General features: G+C 39.5%; 1 protein-coding gene across 1 annotated transcript in view; it reads right to left on the bottom strand.

The window, feature by feature from the left end:
* Positions 1-20994, bottom strand: part of COL19A1 (collagen type XIX alpha 1 chain) — a 946027-nt gene extending 925033 nt beyond the window's left edge. The window contains exons 1-2 of the mRNA XM_030199003.1: positions 20909-20994; positions 15857-15982 (exon numbers count right to left, since the gene is read on the bottom strand). Coding sequence (XP_030054863.1) covers positions 15857-15944 — 88 coding nt within the window. The 5' untranslated portion in view covers positions 15945-15982; positions 20909-20994. The remainder of the gene's footprint in view (positions 1-15856; positions 15983-20908) is intronic.
* Positions 20995-21513: the final 519 nt, after the last annotated feature.

Raw genomic sequence — 21513 nt, 5'->3', positions numbered from 1 at the left:
GCATTGCCTGTCAGCAATCTTTTCTCTGTGATTACTCTGTGACCTCTGATGTGAATTACTTAGAGAGGTCACACAGCTATGCAACTTCCTGTGGGGGTTAGATGCAGCACATGGAGCACATGGAGCTCATGATCTCTCCTAACCTGAGAGGATCTATGGTGGTGTGAGCATCCATTACCATCTAAGCACATGGAAGGAGCTGATAATACAAATGTATAGTAATATGTATATATAAGCCTGTCTGATTATAATCTAACTGCAAACTGTGAGTAAACAGATGTTTTGTTACTTCAACTTTAAAGTGACTCAGCAGTGAATTATTCAGGGGTGAATGAGAGAGAGATGAAGAAAGAAATTAACATTTCTAAAGCTGAAGCTGTGTGTACTAAAATCTGCTAATTATTTACTACAAATAATCCAACAAAAGGGTTATGGGCCCAGGGCTCAGGAATTGAAAAAGAAGAGAAATATTACCAGGCAGAAAAAAAAGGCCACATTTTTCTCTTAAGTTTTAAAGGAAAGATTCAGTCTGTCTCTCTCTCCCCCCACACAGCAGACAGAAGGCTAAGAAAATGGCTGAGGGAAGAAATTCACCATTGTTCTATTCTCTCAAGGTGCCTAGATTAACTGAGTTTAATTATCAGCAGTGGGAATTAAGATTCATATGTTTCCTTCGAGCAAAAAGATTAGATATATGCTTAGACCAAGACAGAACAGCTGAAAATATGGCTGAATGGGACAATGCAAACTATTATGTGAAGTGCATGCTTTTGGAAGCTCTCTCAGAGAAACAAGCCATATTAGTGGAGGGAAAAGATACACCAAAGGACATTTTATGTAAGCTGAGAACTATGTATGCAACTACATATGCAAAGCAGCAACCAATTTGGTTGGCAGAGTTGAATGAAACCAAATTAAGGGATAAAAGTAAATGTAATGATCACATTATGCATCTTATGTCTTCATTTCAAAAGCTAGAACTTTCTGGAATTCCCATGTGTGATGCATTGAAAAGAGCATTTCTTTTTACCTCACTATCAAAGAAGTTTGATGTTTTTAGGTCTGTAAATGAGGCCATTGAAGGGCAATCTTTTGAACAGGCAACATCAAAACTAAGGCAGGAATGCATAATAAATGATTCTGAGGAGATGTGTTCTCAAAGCAAGTCAGAGAGAAATGAAACAAATTTCTTGGCAAAGAACAGAGGAAGGCGGAGCTATGGGAAAACTCCACCCAAGGGCAAGCTGATTTGCTACTCATGTGGAAAGGAGGGACATGTATCTAAATGGTGTAAGGAAACACAAAACACTCCCTCTAGCTCACCTAAGCCAATGGAACTAGAGAATTTTCAAACCAGGAAATGTATGAAGGACAAAGATAAACACAAGGGCTTTCTAATGGCAGAAAAATCTTTGACTATGGTAAATAATAATTCAAATGAAAGTACTTGGATTTTGGATTCAGGGAGCACATGCCATTTAACCAATTGTAAGAATTTCTTTCAGGAAATGTGTCCAGAAGAAGGAATTCTTAAAACTGCAAACGCAGGGACTGCTAAGATCCAAGCAAAAGGTATTGGATTCTTAAAATGCAAAGTGTCTAATGAAGTTAAAGAAATTCCTGTAAGTGATGTCTTGTATATTCCCCAAGCAGTTTGCAATATGCTTAGTGTATCTACATTAGATAAGAAGGGATTTGTGATTCATTTTGAAAACAGTAAGTGCACAATCTCTAAAAATGATGAAGTATATGCTGAAGCTTTTATGCATAATGATGTTTATAAGCTGAACATTTCAGGTGAAGCCTCACATATGGCGCAAGTAAGGAAGAATGATGGTAAATGTAGTCTAGAAATCTGGCACCGCCGCCTGGGACATCGTGATTCTAAGGTGATCCAGGATCTTTACAGTAAGCAACTGGCCACCGGCATTCAGATAAGTGCAGATGCTGGTAATATGGAGAAATGCATAGACTGTGTTACTCAAAAAGGTGTGAGACCCTCATTTCCTGCATACACAGGAAATAGGAGTAATAAAGTGCTGGACTTAATACACAGTGACTTATGTGGACCGTTTAATATCCCATCATTGGGAAATAACAGATTTGTGCTGATATTCTTGGATGATTTCTCTAGATACTGTGTGGCCTATTTGCTGAAAGAGAAAAGTCAAGTCACAGACATGCTGAAGAAATACGTAGCCATGGTGAGCAATAAATTTGAAAGAAAACCAAAGGTTCTTCAGACCGACAATGGTGGTGAGTTCACTTCGCAAAGCATGCGCACATTTCTAGAACAAGAAGGCATTCAACATATCACAACAGTAGCTTATACACCAGAGCAAAATTCTGTTGCAGAGAGAAAATTTAGGTCACTTGTGGAAATGACCAGATGTATGCTGTCAGATAGCAATCTCCCTAAAAGACTATGGGGGGAAGCCATTCTCACAGCAGTGTACCTACAAAACAGAATGCCAACTAAAGGCGCTGAGCGCACACCACATGAGACATGGCATGGTAGGAAGCCAAACCTGTCACACATAAGAACATTTGGAAGTACAGCATATGCTCATGTACCAAAGCAAAGAAGGCATAAGCTGGATTCCACAACAGAAAGGGGCATTTTAGTTGGCTATGCTCCAGGACACAAAGGATATAGAATTTTGAATCTGAAAACTGGCATTGTTGGCATAAGACATGTTACATATTTTGATGAAAACAAAAGGGTTGATAAAGGCTGGATTATCCCAGATGAGCCTTATCATCCAGAATATGAAACTAGAACCATAATAGACATGCCAGTGTATATAAATGCCATACCAAGGCAGATGTCTGAAAGCAACTCACCTGTATCTAACGAGGAACAGGCAGAGGAAGCAGACACAGAAAGGATCATTGAAGAAGACAGTACAGTTGGAGAAGGGGAATCAATTGGAGAAGGACTCTCAGATTTAGAGGATGCGGAAAGGTCAGACCAACCTGTTGTCAGACGCTCATCCAGGGAAAACAAAGGTGTTCCACCCCTAAGACTGTCTTACCTAACAAAGTCAGCAGAAGCTCAAGAGCCCTTAACATGGGATGAGATTGAGAAAATGCCAGCAGAAGAAGCTGCTGAATGGCATAAAGCTGCACAAGAAGAAATTGATGCATTGGATAAAAATAATACTTGGATTCTTACAAAATTACCTCCTGGCAAGAAAGCTATAGGATGCAAATGGGTATTCAAGTTAAAAAGGAATGCACAAGGAAAAGTGGAAAGGTATAAAGCCAGATTAGTGGCAAAGGGATATCTTCAAAAATATGGAGAAGATTTTGATGAAGTGTTTGCACCTGTAGTGAAACACACGACAATAAGAACACTTCTGAGCATTGCAGTCTCAAAAGGCATGCAAGTCAACCACATTGATGTGAAAACAGCATTTCTTCACGGAGATATAACTGAAGACTTGTACATGGAACAACCAACAGGTTTCATAAATACAAAACAAAGACAGCTAGTGTGTAAATTAAACAAAGGTCTTTATGGATTAAAGCAAAGTGCAAAATGTTGGAATGATAAATTGCATGAAATATTGACAAATTTAGGATTTAAGCAAGGTGAAGCAGATAAATGCTTGTACACTAGGTGCAGAAATGGACAATATGCATACATTTTAGCTTTTGTTGATGATCTGCTCATTGCAAGCGAAAGTGAGCAAGAGTACAAGGGCATTGTACAATATTTAAACCACAATGTTGAGATAAAAGAACTTGGTAATGTGTCATACTATCTTGGTATAGAAATTGAGAAACAAAATGATGGTTCTTATCTTCTAAGCCAGAAGCAGAAAATAAATGAGCTTATTGAAAGTTTAGGTATGCAAGATGCCCAAGTTGTAAGCACTCCCATGATCACTGATTTTCTGAAGGATGAAACAGTAAGAGAACCTTTACCAGATAACATCCAATATAGATCAGCCATAGGTAAGCTTTTATATCTAGCTACCACATACAGGGCTGATATAGCAAATGCAGTAGGAATTTTGAGCAGAAGGGTCAGCTCACCTACCAAATCAGATTGGACTGCAGTTAAAAGGATGGTAAGGTATTTAAAGGGTACCATTGATTGTAAATTAAAGATTTCAGCCAATAGTAATCCAAAACTAATATGTTACTGTGATTCAGATTGGGCAGGGGATCATTCTGATTATAAATCCACAAGTGGATATGTGTTTATGTATGGAAATGTACAAATTTCATGGGCCAGTCATAAACAAAGTATTGTGAGTCTGTCTTCTACAGAAGCTGAATACGTGGCCGTATCGGAAGCGTGCAGAGAAGTGATGTGGATTGAAAAACTTTTGCTGGATTTCGGAATAGCTGAAAAGAGACCAATCCAGATAATGGAAGATAATCAGAGCTGCATCCGACTGTCACAGAATGACAAGATTCAGTCACGCACCAAGCACATCGCAACGAAATACCACAACGTGCGAGAGTTGGCAAAAGAAGGGGTCATCAGTCTACACTATTGTCACACCAGTGAGATGACAGCTGACATCATGACCAAACCGTTACCCAGAGAACATTTTGTGAATCTGCGTATAAAGCTTGGACTTTGTATGAATAAATAATTGCATGACAGTTATGCATGAGAAGGGGTTTGTTGGAATGTATTGTATTTTAACATGCATTGCCTGTCAGCAATCTTTTCTCTGTGATTACTCTGTGACCTCTGATGTGAATTACTTAGAGAGGTCACACAGCTATGCAACTTCCTGTGGGGGTTAGATGCAGCACATGGAGCACATGGAGCTCATGATCTCTCCTAACCTGAGAGGATCTATGGTGGTGTGAGCATCCATTACCATCTAAGCACATGGAAGGAGCTGATAATACAAATGTATAGTAATATGTATATATAAGCCTGTCTGATTATAATCTAACTGCAAACTGTGAGTAAACAGATGTTTTGTTACTTCAACTTTAAAGTGACTCAGCAGTGAATTATTCAGGGGTGAATGAGAGAGAGATGAAGAAAGAAATTAACATTTCTAAAGCTGAAGCTGTGTGTACTAAAATCTGCTAATTATTTACTACAAATAATCCAACATTTTTTTCTCCACTTTTTTATGGTGTGCCTGCCAGAGTGCCCCCAAGCTTAGTATCTACAAGGTAGAAGTGCTTGAGTTGTACTGATATTGTATTCTACCTATTCCGGATATCTTACAGTGTAATTGAAACCACCCATTATTATTGTGTTTCCCAGTTTGGTAGCCTCCCTAATTTTTTGATAACATTTCTACATCTGTCCATCCTGGCCAGGTGGATGGTAGTACACTCAAATCACTATCCTTTTTCCCTTTACAGATGGAATTTATATCCATAGAGATTCCAAGATGTGTTTTTTGCACAGATGGACAGACACATATCTCATAAATGAGAGTTGAGTGTGGAAGGGGAGGAAGGAAAATAGTGTGCACAGAAGGCCTACAGGGCGAGCCAGAAGCAACTCTGTAAAATAATGGACAGAGGGGGTTGTAAATATACACACCAGGGTGGACAGAGATACTAATCCACATGAACAGATTGCTATCAATTTCCGCTTATCAGCCGCAATGCAATTAGTCTAAAAAAACAGGTTGCGCCCGCTGGTGGACATCTTTTATAGCAGGCATACATATTGATGCTTATATCTCCTGGCCTGCATCAATATGCTATGTGTAATCATTCCTGGATGTCCATAATGCAGCACTGCCTAGGCCAAGACCCTGGCATGCTCCTTTTCCTAGATGTTGCCCTTTCCATGCCAATGGAGGATCGACGTTCACAGTCACCATTTCTAAAATAGCCCATTCAAAGCACTTCATAACTAGGGATCCCCTGTTCTTTTCCTAGGCTTCCCTGCCTCCAGCTAGAGGCTGTTCCATGCATATTCCACCCTTTTGTGAAATAATGTTTCTCCCAAATCTCCCCCCCCCCCCCCCTTTGGAGCCCCATAGTGATCTCTTTTTTTTTTTCTAGAGCATTTGTTCCTATGAAAAATATTTGTGGACTTTTATTTTCATCATTTCTACTTCAATGTCTTTACTATACCCACTTTCTCTCTTCTCCTGTTCAAGGCTTTTGGTGTAGATCTTCTACCTTTTCTTTATCTTAATGGAGGTATGACCTCCAGAACTGGTTGCAATATTTCAGTCAAGTTGACACCACTGACTTGTACAAAAGTATCTTTGGTTTTGCTGACCACCTCTGGTGTAATACCCAGAAATTTAGTGCTGGGCCATGTCCGTGCTCTGGCACTGAATGTCCAGGTATACGGAGCCAGCAAAAATATAACCAAGGGGCCATTTTACAAAGGTATGTAGGCACCTACATGTGTCCAGTGCACGTCAAACTGGCACTACCACCCGGCTACCGTGTGGCCCGGTGGTAATTCCATTTTTGATGTGCATCTAAAACACACAGTAGAAAATATTTTCTATTTTCTACCATGTGGTGCTTACCCGGCGGTAACCAGCAGTTTACGTGCATTGACGCTTACCGCCCGGTTAGCATGTGAGACCTTACCGCTAAGTCACTGGGTGGTGGTAAGGTCTCGGCCTGAAAATGAATGTGTGCTGGTTTTAACTTTGCCACATGTCCATTGACAGGCACAAAAAAATGTCTTTTTCCAGGCGTACTGGAAAAATGGACCTGCATGCGTCCAAAACATGCGCCTACACCAAAGCAGGCCACTTTTAGGTGTGCCTTAGTAAAAAGGCCCCTAAGTGCAATATTTGGCACTTAACCAGCTATGAAGAATGGTATAAATATAGGACTGTGTTTTTTGTGATCCTATTTATGCCGTTATCTTAGCTGGTTAAGTGCACTTAATTGGCTAAGTGCCAACTTCTCCCCTAGAACACCCCCAAAGTAACCAGTTTCAGCTTGAGTGCTAACCGGGCATTTTCAGCTAACTGCCACTGAAAATGCCCAGTTAGCTCTAGACTGGTGATTTAAACAGCCAGGAGTTGTTAACATGTTCTACCTCAGGAGAGGGGATCTCACTTTCTCCAAAATAACATATGAATGATATCTGATGAACAGACCTATTGGATCTTAAAGCCTCATGTACAGCAACATCTTGCTATAGTTCTTCTGCTAATACAGTAAACGATGTCAAAACTCTCAAAGAATCTAAACAAAGAATCTTATTATATATATATATATATAAAAAGGCTCTGATATTTCATTGTATCTGATGTCTTCACTTCCTTCAAGCGTATTTATTGTGGGCATGTATACAATGCAAAGTATCTTGAAAAATCAGCTTTGATGCAAAAATTCTATTTGCTCGAGATTTTTGAACTCCAGAGTACACATGTTTCTAAATAATTACAGATTAGGGCAAGCAAGGATAGAATAAATGTGTAGAAAAATGAGTAAAATGCCCTTATGTTAATGAAATCAGCAATTTGATGATATGAAAACAATTAGGAAAGGCAGCTTATCTGCAGACTATCCTAGTTCATTGGAGATTGCTTTTGGCACTTGTCAGCCTTCGAGCTGTAACACTATCTCTTACTTTTATTTTTAGACGTAATCATTTTCCTCCTGTAAAGTGACTAGTTACTTAGTACACCACCTATGGTGTGTAAATGAAAACTCAGTGATACTTCTAGTTTTTCTTTTTTTTCCCAGTAAATGAAGGAAGAAAGGATCACCGCAGTTATGCACTCAAGGCAATTAGGGTCGCCGTGGTATGTAGCCTGGAATCTGTTATTCAACTTGTTATTTTATAAAATCAACTTAACGCCTTTCACAGAGAGGCATGTCCAATCACAAGATTTGTTCTTAATCCCCCAAGCAATTTAATCCTCACTTTTAAAACATTAATATTTATGATTATTTGGATCTCAAATGTACAAGAGCTGATATTACGGGACTTAGCCTAATGCTACATTGATGTATCTGTCACTAGAAGAGTGTCAGCAATAAGCAGGACTGATCTTAGGAATGTGGAGAAGGGCAAGAGGCCTATTGCCCATGGCACTAGTATTACAATAGCTCCTCTAAGCGAACATCAGTGACATCACTAAGACAAATCTAACACTAGCTGAACCCATTTCTTCATTTCTATCCTGAGCTTCAGTGTCAGTAACAAGGAAGCGGTTAGTACACTTGGGGCCCTGTTTACTAAGGTGTGCTAGCTTTAGCTTGCTCTAATTTTTAGCATGGATTAAAAACAAAAACGCACCTACAGCGTGGCTTAGTAAACTGGGCCCTTGGATCTTAACCAAAAGGCTGAGAATCCACAGGTACCCTATAGATCAGGGGTGGGCAACCTGTGGTCCACAGGCTGAATGTGGTCCACGAGACCACAGAAAATGTCATTAACCAGAGTTTTGGTGATTTTAAATATTGTATTTCACAAATATTTTCAGAATAGCCACTGTACCTGAATGTAACTCACCTTGAGCTACTACTGAAAAAGGTGTGAGCAAAATCTAAATAAATCATGCTACCATTTTAGTTTTTACTGTTCTCAAAGTTGTTCTCATTTGTGTTTTTATTATGTGTGATTGTGTATAAATTGTAAAAATTCTAATTCTAATTCTAATATGTGACTGAAGTCTTAAGACCAAGAAGAATGATTACATGATCCCAAACCTGATCCCTAAAGTAAGAAAAATTTCTACAGTAAAAATACTAATTTGAGAGGGTTCTTGCTTCTGTACTGTAGGGCCATCACTTAGAGAACTCACCCAAAACCTTAGCTATTTTCACAGAAGTCTAGACTATTCTATGCATAAGGCTGTGTTATTGTTGCAGATATTGAGTAACTCAGATTCAGACCAGACCATACATAGTAACATATAGTAACATAGTAGATGATGGCAGAAAAAGTCCTGCCCGGTCCATCCAGTCTGCCCAACAAGATAAACTCATATGTGCTACTTTTTGTGTATACCTTACCTTGATTTGTAACTTTTTTTTTAGGGCACAGACCGTATAAGTCTGCCCAGCACTATCCCCGCCTCCCAACCACCAGCCCCACCTCCCACCACCGGCTCTGGCACAGACCGTATAAGTCTGCCCAGCACTATCCCCGCCTCCCGCCACTGGCTCTGCCACCCAATCTCGGCTAAGCTCCTTAGGATCCATTCCTTCTGAACAGGATTCCTTTATGTTTATCCCACGCATGTTTGAATTCCGTTACCGTTTTCATTTCCACCACCTCCTGCGGGAGGGCATTCCAAGCATCCACTACTCTCTCTGTGAAAAAATACTTCCTGACATTTTTCTTGAGTCTGCCCCCCTTCAATCTCATTTCATGTCCTCTCGTTCTACCGCCTTCGCATCTCCGGAAAAGGTTCGTTTGCGGATTAATACCTTTCAAATATTTGAACGTCTGTATCATATCACCCCTGTTTCTCCTTTCCTCCAGAATATACATGTTCAGGTCAGCAAGTCTCTCCTCATACGTCTTGTAACGCAAATCCCATACCATTCTCGTAGCTTTTCTTTGCACCGCTTCAATTCTTTTTACATTCTTAGCAAGATATGGCCTCCAAAACTGAACACAATACTTCAGGTGGGGCCTCACCAACGATTTATACAGGGGCATCAACACCCCCTTTCTTCTGCTGGTCACACCTCTCTCTATACAGCTTAACAACCTTCTGTTACAATTCTGCTTGAAAATCATTTGCCCACACTACCTCAGTACCAGTACATGCAGTGCTTTTTTTGTAGAAAAAAAAAGATGCCGGTACTCATTATGGGCGGGGTCACCACATATGGCCCCACCCCTTTTATAGCTACACCCCTTATACCAGCCATGGTGTATATAAACAGACATCCTTGAAAATGTTATACTAGTATAGGAGAAAAAAATAATGTGATTTTTTTTTCTTTATAAATAATTTCTGTAAGCTGTTACAGTTCCAGTATACCCAGTGCAAAATAAGACAGCAGATGTAAATTCTCGAATTGGGCATATTCCAAACACTAAAATGAAAATAAAATGATTTTTTTTCTACCTTTGTTGTCTGGTGACTTTGTTTTTCTATCCATATTGGTCTGAGTCTCTGATTCTGCTGCTCTCTACCTGTTCTCTTAACTCCATTTCCAGGGCTTCCTTTCCATTTATTTCTTTACTTTCCTCCTTTCTTCTTCATTTCTTGCCCTACATCCATAAGTAGAAGCTGTGTCCTCCTCCGTGGAATTGACTGGAGGAGGTATAACATGGATCCAGCTTTTGCCTATTTTCTCCATCCATGTGCAGTTTTTCTCCTCTCTTCCCTTTCCCTCATCTCCATCCATGTGCATCTTCTTCTTTTTTCTTTCCTCACCTCCATCCATGTCCAGCACTTCTCCTCTCTCATCCCCTCCATCCATGTTCAGCATTTCTCCTCTCTCTTCCCTCCCCTGTATCCATATAAAGCAATAATTCTCTCTCCCCTCTCCTCCATCCAAGACCAGCATTTCTCCTCTCTCCCCGCCAACTCCTCCATCCTTCCATGTCCAGAGAATCTCTCTTCCCTGCCCTCCCCTCTCATCCATGTCCAGCGATTCTCCTCTCTCCCCTGCCCTCCCCTCCCATCCATGTCCAACGATTCTCCTTTTTCCCCTGCCCTTCATGTCCAGTGAATCTCTCTTCGCTGACCTCCCTTCCCCTCCATGTCCAGTATGTCTCCTCTGCCCCCTGCCCTCCCCTCTCATCCATGTCCAGCAATTCTCTCTTCCCTGCCCTCCTCTCCCCTCCATGTCCAGCATGTCTCCTCTCCCCCTGCCCTCCCCTCCATGTCCAGCAATTCTCTCTCCCCTCCCCTGCCCTCCCCTCCATGTCCAGCATGTCGCCTACCTCCCCTGCCCTCCCCTCTCCTCTCCAAGTCACGGCAAACCAGAAGTGAAGGCAGCACAGCAGTGCTCACTGAGGCAGGCACACAGGCAGGGTCGTCTCTTAGCGCCTCCTGCCTTTGTAATTACTGCATATATTTCCCTGCCTTATTTCTTTAGGGGTCCTTTTAGTAAGCTGTGAGAAAAGGGCCCTGCGGCAGCAGTGAGGGCCATTTTTCCTGCACGCCAGGGCCCTTTTTACAGCAGTAGGTAAAGAGCTTCTAAAAAATGGCCATGTGGTAAGAGTGGGGGGGAGCACTTACTGCCACCCATTGAGGTGGAGATAAGGACTCTTATGGTAACCCATTGGTAACTGGGCAGCACGCAACAATGCCCAATTACCACCAGGTTAGCGCTATGCTATTAAATTTACAAATATTTTCTGGCGCACCAGAAATGGCACACACTCTACCACCGGCAGCCACGTTGGGCCAGAAGTAGTTTCGGGATAGTGTGTGGTAAACCCGCACTGGGCTTATCAACACTTTGTAAAAGAACCCCTTAGCTTCTTCCTCATTTTTTGTGGACTAATAACAATGTATGATCATGTATTTCTTCTATTTTTTTTCTTTTCCCTTATTGGATATAGTTTTTTATACATTGTTAATTTCCATAGTGACTTTTCTTGTGTCATGTAAAAGTTTAAATTGTATAAGTAAAAAGATGTTTCTAAAAACATACAATAAAACACAGTTGACATAAGCCAGTATCAATATGATACAGATACAATACCAAATCCAACCAACATTTACCTTATATTTACAAAGTACAGAACCAAATCAAGCTGTTTACATTAAACTGATTGCTACCAAACACTTTATGAAACAACAGGTTCTTCACCTCCTTTCTAAAACTGTAATAACTTATCTCTACCAACCGATAAGCTCTGGCAGAGGGAGTCTGCACCTACCTGTCAGTTTTAGACTGTAGATCTCATCCAGAAACATGAGATTTACAAGAATCAACAAAATAGGAAGCAGCATCACCAGTCTAGGAATGAAAAATCAAGGTACCTTAAATTTAACACACTAACACCGGTAACCAATGCAGAGCAACAAGATTTGGGGTTACATGTTTGAAATGAGGCAAGCCCATTAACATGTGTTCCACCGAGTTCTGAACACATTGAAGAGTCTTAAAAATAGTCATGGGCATATCAAACAACAGTGAATTGCAATAGTCCAATCTTACTAAAATCAATGCTTGAAGTACTGTCCAAAAATCAATAGGTATAAGAATATTTTACAATTTTCTGCACAGCCGAAGCTGAAAATAAGATGTAGAAATCAACTGCTGGAAAAAAATGCTTCATAGTATGACTGGAGTCTAATATCTTTGAACAAATTAGTATGGAAATTTGGTCCAAATCAAGTTTTTTTGGAAGATTGGAGACAGCAATTCTAGAGCAAACCATTATTTCAGACTTTGCTAAGTAGATAACCGATTATCCTGTATCCAGTCATAAATCTGTGATAAGCAATGTTTAGATTTATTCAATTTATAAATCATCTTTACAAGGAAAAAAGACCAAAACATCATCAGGATATAGCCAATAAGGCACCTTAAGATCTCCCGTCAATGTACAAATTGGTAACATGAATATAGCTGACAAACACGAATCCTGAGGCATACCAGTAACAGTAAGAAAAACCGTCACATACTTCTGAACCCTACTGGTCAAATATGATCAAAACCATTCCACAACTGTGCCACCTAACCCTATCACTGCCAACCGGTTCAAAAGAACTATGCAGTTCAGAATATCAAAGGCAGCACTATCATCATATTCTACCAGTATAAACTGCTCAACTTTATCAAAACCAAGACAAATAATATCTACAATTAAAAAAACAATGATGTTTCTGTACTATGAGACTTCTTGAACATATGCTGATGGGAATCCAATGCTGCTTTAGAGTCCAGGAAGTCTACCAACTGATTCAAAACTGCCTTCTCTAAAGGGGTCTTTTACTAAAGGTTAGCTCAAGTTGTCTGCATCAGGTCCCATTTTATTCCTATGGGCCCTGCTGCAGATAACTCAAACTAATCTTTAGTAAAAGACCCCCTAAAACATTTGTGCAAAATGGCATCGAAGACAGGTTGGTAACTCACCCAATCATTCATATCAGGACAACCTTTTTTTTAAATTTATAATCATTGATATAAAGACATTAATGTTAATTAAAGAATATAGGAAAATCCAAAAGGAAAAAAAAGAAAAACAAGTCACACTTAAGTTCACCAGTCCACATTATGGGGTACACATACCATGACTGCAGTAAAGACTCCAACAGCAGGAAATAACACAAGTTATATAAATCCAATCATTCATTCAAACTTCTAGAAATTATCAAAAAGAGAAGAAAAATATAAATCAACTTGAAGGTACAGCCCTCGTATTCAGGAAACTCTCCAATTGGTGTTATATTCCAAGATTTCCTCTTATATCATAATACAACAAGGCTATCATTGGTTTCTTCCCCCTGATGACTTCCATTTATAACCTTACCAGCCGCAAAATATGTCAAAATATGTCAATTTACTTATTATTAATACCCAAAAATGTATGTTGGAACTGGATAAGAACATGGATATGCCTCTCCATAATTTGATATTCACCTAATTATGGTACAATCCTGATTTCAGAATAAGCAACTCATTGGTGTATTGGAAAGAATGGACACTTAAAGCAATATTAACAATAGCGGTTGTTCGAGAAGTCTCAACCAAAAATAATTCTTCCATTTGATAGTTTACAAAAGACTTTCTCCCTGCATACCTTGCAATTTTACAGATGGTTGCAACTGAAGCACTGTATCTATAAGTCTGATATACTATCCAATTCATCTTATATTACCCCAAGTATCAGAATTCAAATTGAAGCTTTATCAAAAAAAAGAACATAAAGCATCATCTCTCTATAAACTCTTGCTTGAAAATAGATAAAAAAAACACAGAGGTGCTTTTACTAAGGTGTGCTGAAAAATGGCCTGCGGTAGTGTAGACACGTGTTTTGGGAGCATACAGAATTATTTTTTAGCACACCTACAAAAAATGCCTATTTTTGTTTTGGCCAAAACGGACATGCAGCGAAATGAAAATTGCCGTGCTTCCATTTTGGGTCTGAGACCTTACCGCAAGCCATTGACCTAGCGGTAAGGTCTCACACAGTAACCGGGTGGTAATGGTCTACGCGTGTCAAATGCCACTTGATGTGCATAGCTGCCATGCGCCAGAAAATAAAAAATATTTTTCAGACACACGTAGTGGACGTGCGCCAAATTTGAAATTACTACAAGGGCCACGCGGTAATCGGGCAGTAACTTCAATTTGGTGCACATTGGGTGCGTGTAGGCACCTATGCAGCTTAGTAAAAGGGCCCCACAGTGCTTTAATACAAACACTTTGGGAAATTGACACAAACTTCAAGCTAGATTCAACTTTACAGGATACCCTATGAACTGTCCAAACCTATTTCCACAGCAAACTATCTTCAATCAATATTTTTCGTTTATCATAGAGCCATTTGGACCCCAAGAAAAATGCATCTGGCGGGAATAGCCACATGAAATATCGGCTGGAACTGTATGTCTCAAGTTGGTACCCTCTCACATATGTTGTTTGAATGCAGATTAATCTCTTTTGAAATTATATATGGTCTGTTTTATCCAAAATTTTTAAGCTTACTATCCCCATCTCTTTGTTCATGGTTATATTTAAATCTTTGTGTATACCTCATCTAGTACCAGAAAAACAAAAGCGACTTTTTGATATACTAATCATAGCGCAAAAATCTATACTTGCCAATTGGAAAAACTTCACTCTGTTGAATATTCATTTTTGGTGGCTTCAGTGGAACTCATAGGCATGGTTACTAAAAAGCACCAAATTTGGTCACTCTTAGAAGACTATTTGCATTCACAACTGAGTGGGCCTGGTCACATCAGGGAAAACATTAATCTCCTGTCCACAAAAAGGTACATTCTTTTTTTTTTTTTTTTTTAAATAAAGCTTAAGAACATGCCTTTTCTGAGTCTCTGTCTGAAAAGTAACTAATAGTGTAGCTCGTGACTCAATAATATCCTGAGACGATTCTAGGAATTACAAGATATCCAGTGTAGGTGAAGCTATAACATCCATTCTGAACCCACTTGTCTAGTTCCCTTTGGAATATATTAAAGATGATCTACCATTAAATTATCAGTCAAAGGATAACCCAAAACCACATTCAGATACTTCCTTAACAACTGCCAGATAGTGAGTTTTAGGAAAAATTTAAAAACACAAATTTCTAGATTGGAGTAAATTCACAATCCACTCCAGTCTACTCATATGTCACCATAGAATCCTTAACTGAAGAAGCAACTGCAACTTGAAATGTGGTGTCCTGTGACTCCAACTTAGAGACCCGGGACACCACATCTTGAATTCTCCTATCTTATTCAGCAAATTTATTCAAAGATTCTTCAGAGAAAGCACAAATTTCTTTTAAGACAGTCTCCAATCTAACAATGATGGTCCAAACAACTTTGATAGCCACTTTACAATCTTGAACAGGTTTAGAGAAACTAGAATCCAGATCAGCACCAACTGGAAAGTTAACTTCAGAGGGCAACCACCAAGCCCTCTGAAGCGTTCTCAGTGCCTGACCTAACTTCGGGATGAGCACTAATGACAGCTACTGCCTGTGGCAACCTTTTTTTTAGGAATCAGTGGAACTATTGTCCTTTTAAGCTGTGATAGAACCTGCACAGAGCGATACAAGCTATTAACCAAGTCCACATGAAAAGGGTAAGTTCTTTCTTCATATGTTTCATAAGTTTCACAATACCACAGGGACAAACGTCTACTAAGCAACTTTGGAATTGACAGAATCTATAACATTAACTATGTCTGATGGAGATAAATATATAATATTTGCACTGTACTGCAAATGCTACCAAAACACAATGAAGCAGCCTAATTATTTTGTTATGCTTTCTACAGGATCAAATACCTGTGTTATTCTTTACTGCCATTGAATGGGAAGCAGGAAGCTGAATTTCCATCCAAAGCAAGACAATCCAGGTTACTATGTATTTCATTGTTTCTAAGAATCATGTGACCTCGCATCCAAATACTTCTGCAAGAAAATTGGAAATCATAAAACACAGACAGTGAATAATGTCAAACTATTCTTGTGAACATGGTATACAGAGAAGGTAAATATGGTTATGTAAATTGCAAAACTGTGCTACGAGATGGATTATCTATGGAAATTTGTGGTAAAACTTTCCCATTGATTTGAATGTTGTTTTTCTGTATTTGGCATTCTTTCTGTCTTGAAGAGCAAAACATTTTATTTCAAGCCATGGAGCTGTAGCTAAATAGGCAACAGTGATGAATCTGGTGTTTTTGTTACAGATTTTGTTACAGTAACTGCAATAGTAGTCATAAACTGAAAAGGAAAATTGATTTTTATTGATTTTGTATTCTTTCAAACTTTTGCTTTGCTCCCTTCTTCCTACCTAGTTTTGTGTTCCCATAACCTAGTTCAGAGTTTTCCAGTTCTGTTCACAGTTTAAATATTTATTAAGAGGGCATACCTCTATCTTTTGAGGTGCTTTTTGGTCATAAGTGATAAGCTGATTCACTCGTGTGCTACCAAACATTATTTACCACAGCTCTCATGATCACTAAAGGGGCCTATTCACTCATAATATGAATTATTTCATGTTAATGCCCCATACCACATTTGGGCCAGCCGGTGCACATTGAGTAGCTAAGAGATTCATCTAAAAGCAGTTTTCTAGGAAAGACAACGTATTGTAGTGGCTGATTCAGGGAGGAGTAGCCTAATGGTTAGAGCACAAGGCTTGACATCAAGGGGTGCTCAATTCAAATCCTACTGCTTCTCGTGAACTTGGGCAGATCACTTAACCCTCCATTGCCTCATATACAACATTAGATTATGAACCCTCCAGAGATAGGGAAATACCCAGTGTACATGAATGTAACTCACGTTATTTATTTATTTATTTAATTATTGGGATTTATTAACCGCCTTTATGAAGAGATTCACCCAAGGTGGTATACAGTTTGAGCTAATAATACTGAAGAAGGTATGAGCAAATCCAAAAATAAATGTCACCCCTACTGAATGTCTCAGCCTACAAATAAAGGAGCCCTGTTACTAAGCTGCGTTAAGCGCTAATGAGTACCTGACATGCTAAAGCATTCTGCATTAGTTTTGCCATCTACATGCGCTATTTATTTTTTCTTACTTTATTCAGGGAGGGGAGTGTCAGGAGTGGAGAATAGACGTGAATGTGCCGATCAACTAGTGCATTGATATTATCACCACACTAACTGATTAGCACGTCCATAACATGGGAGGCCATAGTGCCTCCTAAATAGGATGCAGTAAGTGCTCCCGTGGTAATTGCTACCATTAGTGCACAGCTAGAAATAAATTTGTTTTAAAAAGTCCTTTTTGATGGCCGCACTTGAAATACGCTTACCCCCAAATTCTATATAACATGCCTAGAGATCCGTGCCAAAATCCAGGTATATTCTATAACAGCATGTGTAACTTAATTGGCTTAACAACCTAATCAGCACTGATAATAGCACTTAACAAATAATAATAAGCACTAATTGGTAATAATTAAAATTTATGTGCACAACTCGCTAAGTGTATTTTGTAATGAACTGCCCCTGAATTCTAATGCATGCAGTTCAAAAGGAGCATGGCTATGGGCAGGGAAATGGGCATTTTGTGGGCATTCCAAAATTTACATGCGTAGTCAAAGAATATGGCCTAGTACTCGTAAATCTATGTACAGGGATTTATACCATATTTTTATTGGTGTAAATGGAGGTGCGTAGTTTTCAGCGCTGGGATATGAACTAAGCATAATCTATATGCCACACCTAAATCTAGGCGCAGCTTATAGAATACGCTTAGGTGGAAATGTTTACCGCGCAGATTTTTTAGGTGCCTTATATAGAATCTGGCCCTTACTGCATGGGAAAGGCCCATCTAAGAGCATGCTAAGCCCATTTCTTAGCACAGCTTACTAAAGGAGCCACAAAGAGAACTGTGTGAAAATACCATTGACTCTTTTGGAGAAGATGACGACTCATTATCCATCAGTGCATTTATATAGGTATCATCTACATGTATACCTTCCTAAAGCATGCACCTATCTTCATTTCAAGAGGAATGGAAAGCACTGCAACCACAGTGAGATAATAGAGTGCTAAACACAACAGTATAAAAATCCCAAGTCTCTTCTGGCAGCAGTATATTCGAGCACGTATCCCAGCATCCGTTACCATAAATACCTCTGAAATGTGATGGCAGGACAACTAGGCAGAAAGGCATCAATCATTTAATGTTCTCACAAGACTTCACTTGGAATGGAGGTGAATTCCTAAAACCTGAAATTTTTCCTGTCCTTTATTATTAATTCAAACTGATCGAATCAGATGAAACACGCATGAAACTGAGATAATAAATTTAAGGCAATACTTGCCAGAACAATGAAACAGATTTTATTCTGTTAGCTTTTTTGAAAGTCAAGAAATGGCATACAGGTTATTAAAGTAGTCCTAGACAAGGTGTATCAAGGTTTGCACCAACCAAATTAATAAACAGGAGGGGAAAGGGGAAAAATCTGATCTATCAACTACTTTTTCATCTCTCTGACTGTGTAGAAGACTTTGATTTGGATTTTACATATAACTAATCATCTTTCCAAATCATACTCATTGTTATATCATGTTTATATGCTGCCTAGTTGGGTGGTCCAAAGTGGTGAATAAAATTAAAAGCACACTACATGAGCAAAGGTAAATAAATAACATTCAGTACAATTAGAGCAGGTAAAATAAATTCTATGAGCACACATCAAACCCATGTGTACTATACAAAATAAATTGATCCCCAGAAGAGTTACATGTAAGAACAGTAGAAGGGCTAGTGGTCTTGTTGCTTGTGTTATTTTTGTTACATTTGTACCCCGTGCTTTCTCACTCATGGCAGGCTCAATGCGGCAGGCAATGGAGGGTTAAGTGACTTGCCCAGAGTCACAGGGAGTTGCCTGTGCCAGGAATCAAACTCAGTTCCTCAGGACCAAAGTCCACCACCCTAACCACTAGGCCACGCCTCCACATCTGTAGCTTCCTTCCATATGGGCAACAGTAGTGTAGACAATGCTTTCTCTGTTGGCCACTCTCACCCTGAATCCCTGACCCTAGGACTAGAGTGACCCACACATTATTTCTATATCCCTGGTATTCTAGGGAACTAGTGGCAGTGGCAGGTACTTTCTTCAAAATGGTAGAGCCTAACTCCCAGCAATATAACAGAACTATGTTTTACAGTTCACGTACTTCAGAATCTACTGAGATGGATCATACTGCCCTTATCTGGCAATAGAGGGTTAAGTGAATAGTCAAGGTTGCAAGAAGTATCAGTGGAAGAAGGGGGGATTGTGTTTTATAATTCCGTGATGATGTATTTTTATTTGTTGATTAAGAATTATAAACTGATCAATTTTTATTAATGTGCAGCTGCAGATCTAGTTCATAACTATATCAGATCAAGGGTGATTTGAATCTTGGTTTCCCTTGTTCTTAGCCTGCTGCTCTTCCTTCTAACCTACCCTTCAACTCTGTTTTCCTTGCTCCTGCCCCAACCCGTCCCCTTATCACTGTTTTTTCTCTAGTCCCTAAGCATGCCCACAGTCCTTGGATTTTCCATCATCTAATCATCCCGTGTTTCCTTTTCCTTGTAAGAGTTAATCATCCACTTACTGAAAATGAACCAGCAATCTGATTAGACTATGATTCAGTCTATCCCCTACATGTGGCATAAACTCTATGTCAGCACTAAATGATGATTGGAGAAGCATGTGAGAATCCAGAGAAAGGGCTGGACTTACACATGGCAAAGAGCCAAACATCTTAGAAATGTGACAGTCACTAAGACTCTTTCGCAGAAAATGTTCAGTAGAATTCTTTCAGCAGGCAGTGTCAAAAGTCAGAAAACCGTCGGCATCATTTTCAAATCCAACTGGCATCTATGTGGTATGTATATGCGGGCATGGAAATGTGTGTATGCATGTGTATACTTAACATAAATCCATTACACACAGTGTCCTTCTGTTATAATATCGAAATAATCTCAATACCACTACATGCCCTTAGGTGTCTGGAAAATCATGTCACTCCAGGCATCTGGAGAAAGTTTTACCAACATATCTTCAGGACGATTAATGCATATATGAAGTTCTCCTCATTAATAATTTCATGCAGTTCAAGTTTCAAGCAATAACTTTTTAAAAGACCTTTATCTAGCCAATATTTACTTTGACACAACCACCTTGAAAGGGCAGCTGAATTTATTGTCAGCTGGAAATCAAGATGCAGCTTCCAGACAGAGAATTTGCAAAACTTAATGTGCTCTCGTTCTGGAACTGAAAGCAGACACGGGCTTTTTTTCCTGAGTCTCTCTCTGCTAGCTCAAGGTGCCCATCTGAGACACAGCAGAATCTTGAGATTCTTGTTGGTTTAGTCTCTCATTCGGCTCTAAAGCCCATTTAGTGGAACTACCATAAAATGCTGTCAGAAGTCTGCTGACCACAATCTTAGCTCAGAGGAGGAAAGATGCCCTGTGTCAATACATCCAGAAAAGTACCGAATGCATTCAAAAGCAGTACAACAGACCCTGATAGCTTCTCTGAGAGCACACATTACTCACATCCAGAAGTCTATCTCTTGCCTGACCTACTTTCTGTGTCCCTTCCTCCCAAGTCAAATGAATTATTGATTTTACAGTAAGACCTCAAACAACAATTTTGAAATGATCTCTGAACCCAGTGATCTGTGCACAGGCAAAAGTACATATGACATTTGTTTGTGTGTAAACACATGCCCATGTGTGTGCCAGAGAATATTAATAGTATGAAAAACAGCCACAAACTTTCCTGCCTATAAATATAAACGTTGTACACAGATCTACGTGCGTGTCAGCAACCCTCACTGACTAACATGAAGAGCTTACCTTTAGATTTTGGCTTTTAATAAATCCCCCAGCAGCAAAGTAATGAATGACAGCGAAAAGCTGCTGTAGTGCTCTGAAGAGTTACTAGACTGAAGAGTGGGAGAGGGGGAGGCAGCTCTGCCCTTATTAGTCTCACACAGTGTGACCCTCCCACTCAGGCAGCAGAGGAAACACTGCAAAGACAGGACAGCCGCCAGCTAGCACGCGCTCAGCTTTCACAGCAGAAGACCCACCGACCCTGCTGCTATTGCAGCCGTGGACCAACAAAACTTTATAATTTATTGCACAGAAAGTCTCGCAGGCTTGCACTTAACACTGTCAGTACATGAATGAAACAGCACTTTTTTTTTCTCTCTCTTATCTGCAGAAGTTGAACTATATTAAGTTGTAGTAGTGCTTTTAAAACCCTGTCCTTTGTATCTGAGCTCATATTAATCAGTGTAAGAGTTATGTAAACCAGAGACAGAACTTTCATGTTGTACTGCAAAGCACTGCAGAATGTTGGTATTTATAGATTAAATGCTTGCCTAAAATGGCAGGATTTTGCAGGTCAAAAATTGCATACATGAGCAAGGGAGCTGAGATAGAGAGAACAAGCAGTGAGA

The sequence above is a fragment of the Microcaecilia unicolor genome, chromosome 3 (genome assembly GCF_901765095.1).
Source record: "Microcaecilia unicolor chromosome 3, aMicUni1.1, whole genome shotgun sequence".
Classification (NCBI taxonomy): domain Eukaryota; kingdom Metazoa; phylum Chordata; class Amphibia; order Gymnophiona; family Siphonopidae; genus Microcaecilia; species Microcaecilia unicolor.
This window is presented reverse-complemented; position numbering and strand designations above follow the sequence as displayed.